Consider the following 6,171-nt stretch of genomic DNA (forward strand, 5'->3'; position numbering starts at 1 on the left):
TGCCAAAAAGGCAACTGAATACAAATGCAGAAAGAAACAGATTTATGAATACAGAATTTCTAACACGCATGAGAGGTGAGCATAGCAATAGGCATGTTACCACCGAATGACTTCAAAACTACTTGTTTATATTTCATTGCCTAAAAACTACTATTAAAGTGCATTGCACTGTGCTTGTACAGTATTCCATCATTACATTGTCATTGTACTTCTGCTGTTTGCTCTAGACAATACTGGTTTCAAAATGGGCTCCATCGGTGCAGCAAGCACGGAATTTTGTTTTGATGTATTCAAGGAGCTGAAAGTCCAGCATGTCAACGAGAACATCTTCTACTCCCCCCTGAGCATCATCTCAGCTCTCTCCATGGTCTACCTAGGTGCAAGAGAAAACACCAGGGCTCAGATAGAGAAGGTGAGGCTACAGTTAAGGATTTAAACCTTCCTGCTGCTCATTAGAGCCATAGCACTTATTTATATGATAATGTCCCTTGCATAACTCACAGGCTAAAAAATCTGGATCCAGAGTTATCAAAAGCTGCAGCCAGCTCAAACTCCCATAGTGTTAAACAAATGCATCAGCCAGAAATCTTGAAACTGGATTCAAATTTAAATTTTATCATTGCCAGCAGTAGGATTGTCAAAGAGAACACACCTTCCAGTGGTCCTTTGTTTAGAGTAAGGAAAGTAGATAAAATCTCCAGGGAAAGAGCCAAAATGTCTCCAGACTGCAAAATGTTTCACATGAGTTTCCTACAGCACTTACTCCCTTCACAGAGAGTGGGTGATTTGTTACCTGGAAGGAAATTAGTATTATTAATAGCACACACTGGAGCTGATTTCTAGACATTCAGTAGAAAAAGAGATCATCTAAGCAGGCAACAGCAGGCACAGCTAGTCACAGATGGTACAGATGGATTGCACCTTTTGAGCCATCCAGCTTCCCAGTTAGTCAATCGGTTTACTTCAAACATCATGTGTTAATCTCAGTTGCATAACCTTTTTTTGTCATACCTGTTATTTCAACTACTGTTATTTTCAATTACAGGTTGTTCACTTTGATAAAATCACAGGCTTTGGAGAGAGTATTGAATCTCAGGTACAGAAATAATTTCACCTCCTTCTCTATGTCACCTTCTCCCGGGAGCAAAATCGAGCCGATAAAGCAGTCTCTTAGCAGTTCCGACCACTCTTCAATGAGCAGCTAGTGCTCTTCATCCAGCAGCTGGGGGGACACCGTTCATAAGAACAGAGAGAGAAGGGAGGTAACAGAGGATTCAGAACAGGTATAAGATGAAACCCAGCACCATAATATTGGGCAAATAGGGAAAATTATAGATATTTGTATGCTTAGGCAAGGTAGCTGGATGTTACTGGTTAAATGGGACTGGTTGGGAATGGAGGAAAGCCTACCTGATCTGCTGGAGCTAGATTACTGCAGTGGGTAATTAAGAGTCCCCCTGAGAGAAGGATGAGGAAATGACAGTAAATTACAGTAAAAAACGAGCACAGAAAATTACTACACCAGTGTAGTTACAGCAACAAGACATAAAGGATGAACAAGAGTTTTGTAAGCAGAAGTGTCTGAACTACTCTACTTTTCTCATATAGTATGGAAAACCTACTATGTACTAAAACTAGAATAACATCATCTATCTTTTTATTTCTGTTCATGCCAATGATTCAGTGCAGCACATCTGTAAGCGTCCACACCTCACTTAAAGACATGTTCACCCAAATCACCAAACCAAGTGACAATTATTCGCTCAGCTTTGCCAGTAGATTTTATGCTGAAGAGACGTACCCAATCCTACCGGTGAGTTGCTCTAAGATCTGATCTGAGTGTATTTCCATGTACCACTCTGTAATGCAAAAGCAGTCTCAGAAGTCTAGGTTCTGCTAAAGAAATTTTCTTCCATATGGAAGACAGGATTCATGACTTCTCTCTATCACAGCCCTAACCCTCTACAGTCTTGAGAAAAAAATGTGCCTACCCAAAAAGATGTTTGTGCAAAGTACAATCATGATCCAACCATGTAAAGGTATAATTAATAAAGGTAACTTTTGTTGGAAAGAGTTAACTCCAACTGTCTTCTCAACTTGTAAAACAAACCTGGAAAATAACTTCAGGTTCTCAAAAATATTCCAAGTTTTCCCATTAAAAGGAACACTTAATTTGAAATTAAAGGAAAATACCATTGCAAAATAAAAAGTTAAAAAGTGGGCAAAATGAAAAAACCCATACTTCAACTGAAATGAATGCCATTTTTTGATCAAAACTTCTGGAAAATATTTTTTGAAATGTAAGCATATACTCTTGCTTGAAGCAACGAATGTCAAGTCTTAAGACACTTATGAACTAGAATCATGGCTTACTGATTAGCCTTAATAAGCAGATTATTCATATCTGTTAATTTCAGTCTTGCATTTCACATTTGCAAAATGCTTTGACATTCTGATCTGAAAACTGCATACTGTTCTTTTGCAGGAATACTTACAGTGTGTGAAAGAACTGTATAAAGGAGGCTTGGAAACTATCAACTTTCGAACAGCTGCAGATCAAGCAAGAGAGCTCATCAATTCCTGGGTTGAAAGTCAGACAAATGGTAAGAGCAAGTCAAGTGTTCGCATAGGTATCTTCCTTCTGCCACCATGTTTGAAGAGCATATGAGAACACTTAAGTCAAGAGACAAAAACCCCAAAACCTCTCCCTCTGTTCCTTTTGCTGGATAACAGATCAGTTCCCAGATATAGAACTATCATTTAACAATTTTTTTCTTCCCTCAGACACATCCCTTTTAGAGGACTCTCTAGATCTGTAGGGGCTTCGTGGGTATGTAATACTTCCAGTCCCGATGAAAGGGAAAGCACTAGAATATGCTTTGTAGACGTTGACAAGTGGTTTGGCACTAATGCTGAGAATCTGGATATCCTTTGATAAGTGCGTTTTGCTCTCAAGCTTCCCAGAGTTGTTGTGTGCCTGTTGAGTAGGGCATGCAGTCATAAGGTACTTGAGAAATCGTAACAGGTAAAGGGCAATGGAAAACCACAGAGTTAAGGAATGGCAGGGAGGTGTATGAAATGCATAGAAAGAGGTATACCACAATTGGGATTTTTACCCTACTGCATCTCCATGTGGTTCCTCCATTCTTCCAGTCTCTTCCTGGCCCCCTCAAAACATTCCTTTCCCTCATGGTTTGAACAGCAAACACAGATAAAAGATGCTGAAATTAAACTGAAATGAAAATATTCACAATCACACAACCTCTGGTGTGGTGTCATACTTTGAAGGAGAAAACCAGGCCATGATTAAGCTACTGGTGGGAAAGGACTAAGGGAGGAGCTTGCTATGTGCATGAGGACTGCAGAATAAACAAGAACAAAGTATAAGAAGAAAGCAGAGTAAAATTCTGGTTTCCTTTCCTGCTACCCTCTTTATATAGATATCTCCTTTCAACTTTGGTTTGAAGCAAGAAGTATTTATGTTTACTGTTTGGGTTGGAGACCATCCTGGGATAGAAAGTTCCAATGGTTCTTCCCATTGTCACAAAATATACAGGTTTACTCATTTTGTAACAAGTAAATCTCTGGGTCCTATAACTCTCATTATAATTCTTTACAGAGAGGGAAACAACAGCTGTGGCCAACAGCAGTGAGCAAATCAACCTCGGAAGTACAAGATTACAGCTGCAAAACCCAAACAATGTCCCTGCCCTACACCCTCCTCCCTACAAATTCCATACCCTTCATTTAACGTTGTGACTGCCAAGTAAGATGTGTTACACACAGATGTGTTATATACATGTGTTCTCTTTTCCTATGCATTCTTAAAGGAATGATCAAAAATATCCTTCAACCGGGCTCTGTGGATCCCCAGACTGATATGGTCCTTGTTAATGCTATTTACTTCAAAGGAATGTGGGAGAAAGCATTTAAGGATGAAGACACCCAGGCACTGCCTTTCAGAGTGACTGAGGTACATGGGCATACATCACCTTACACATGTCTTCTAGAATTTATGAAGAGAGTAGACAACTTGTTATACAATCTTCCTGAACAAAAGCAATCAGTAGTTTTAACCATAAGTAGTCATTTCTACACTCTAAGAATAATCTTTGAAAACTATATTATCTTAATTGGTTTTGCAGCAAGAAAGCAAACCTGTGCAGATGATGTATCAGATTGGTTCATTTAAAGTGGCAGTGCTGGCTTCTGAGAAAGTGAAGATCCTGGAGCTTCCGTACACCAGCGGGGCGCTGAGCATGTTGGTGCTGTTGCCTGATGATGTCTCTGGCCTGGAGCAGGTATGGCCCTGGCAGCTGGGTTTCAGAAAACCACAAACACAGTGAAATTTAGGTGCTGCAAAGCCTTTCACAATAAAGTTATCCTAAAACACTTCACCAGCACAGATCTGAATGCTGGCAACGTGGGATTGTTGCATAGAAGCATGCAGCTGTTTCAGTGGTCCTGCAATAGTTTGTGCTGAGCATGGATTGCTCAAAGAACTGCTTCAACAGTGGGTTGAATACTGGTCACTGCAGAACAGATTCTTCTCAGCTAAGCAGCTGTTACTCCGGCAGCTTGAACTCCAAAGGTTTTATATCTCCATTCCTGCACACAGAGGAGCCTCCTGGGAAGCTCATGTTAGGTTTACTAGTTGTAATTATTGTTTGGTTTGGCAGTGCTCAACATGCTTCCTTTATACCTTCAAAAATTAAACTATCTAAAAACTGAATATGAAGGGTACCGGAATGGTTAAATCAATTTCAGAAAATAAAATGTACATAACATACTATTGTTGATATGAATTGTCATTAGCAGGACTGTAGTTAGTCTGAATAGAAAAAGTTATGTAATAAATGAGAGTTCATTGAAATGTTTGTACACTAACTTGAAGAATCTAAATTATAAAAATGAAGAGGCATTTGAACACAGCTAAATTTCCTCAGTAATAACTGATAATTCAGGTATTAGTAATTGGTTACCATTAACACCTAGTTACTTGGAGGTCTTAAATGTAGATAGAGCTTACAACTCAAAAGCACAGAAAGATTTTTGGAATATATTTCCTGACCACAGAAGACAGATAGGGAAGAGCCTTAGGTGAAATTTGCTGAGGAGCCATCTCATTAAGAAAATTAATTGGCAGTGAGCCTATTGAAGAAATAGAAAGCAGGACAGAGCAGAGAAGACAGAGCCATAGTTTGCTTTCCTCTCCTAGATACATTAATCTGTATATACCTAGAAAAAATGCCATGCCAAGAGCAGTCAGTTTAAAAGAGAAAAAAATCCACCACTGGTACTGCATTGCCACAAAGGAAGTTGTGCTCTCATCCCAGAGATCTCATTTGTTTGTCTCCTTGCAGCTTGAGACTGCGATCACCGTTGAAAAACTCATGGAGTGGACCAGTTCTAATATCATGGAAGAGAGGAAAATTAAAGTGTACCTCCCCCGCATAAAGATTGAGGAAAAATATAACCTCACATCTGTCTTAATGGCCTTGGGTATCACCGACCTATTCAGCTCATCGGCCAATCTGTCTGGCATCTCTTCAGCAGAGAGCCTGAAGGTGTCTGAAGCCATCCATGAGGCATTTGTGGAAATCTATGAAGCAGGCAGTGAGGTGGCTGGCTCAACAGAAGCTGGGATAGAGGTTACAAGTGTCTCTGAAGAGTTTAGGGCTGACCACCCTTTCCTCTTCTTGATCAAGCACAACCCAACCAACAGCATCCTCTTCTTTGGCAGATGCTTTTCCCCTTAAAGAGAAGGAAGATGAAAGAATTTTGGTCACTCACAGCAAGACCCAAAGCACTGCAGTATCAAGGGTAGGAAGAAATGCATGCTCTGTCTTTCATCCATATTTTCTAAAACCGGAAGTCTTTATTTTTTAAAAAAAAAGAAATTAAGCTAGAGAAATTACACCATGAAAACAGAGGCCTTTGCCTTTCCTTTCTGCAGAGTAATATTATTTACTTATGGATGAAGAGTTAAGGGAATGAAAATTGGACCCAAGGAAAGCATGAGCATGAACAGAGATGTTCCTGGTGCAAGTTAACAATAATAGTGCCGAATCATCACACTGAAAAAACACAACCCCATTTATCAGCAGAAGTTTTATGGAAAAAATGCAGCCTTCTAATTAAGCCAGATTTCTCTATGGCCAAGCTCCGTGT

At 39.7% G+C, this 6,171-nt stretch overlaps 1 protein-coding gene across 1 annotated transcript; it reads left to right on the top strand.

Annotated features, from left to right (window-relative positions):
* Positions 1–244: 244 nt before the first annotated feature.
* LOC309590470 (ovalbumin-like) lies at positions 245–5,759 on the top strand (the record flags this gene model as incomplete). Its single annotated transcript, XM_082311709.1, has 7 exons — positions 245–412; positions 1,046–1,096; positions 1,685–1,813; positions 2,486–2,603; positions 3,831–3,973; positions 4,146–4,301; positions 5,364–5,759. The coding sequence occupies 7 exons, from the start codon at positions 245–247 to the stop codon at positions 5,757–5,759; spliced, it is 1,161 nt and encodes a 386-aa protein (XP_082167835.1).
* Between the last annotated feature and the right edge of the window lie 412 nt (positions 5,760–6,171).

The sequence above is a fragment of the Platalea leucorodia genome, assembly GCF_965183815.1.
Source record: "Platalea leucorodia genome assembly, chromosome: 1".
NCBI classification, from domain to species: Eukaryota; Metazoa; Chordata; class Aves; order Pelecaniformes; family Threskiornithidae; genus Platalea; species Platalea leucorodia.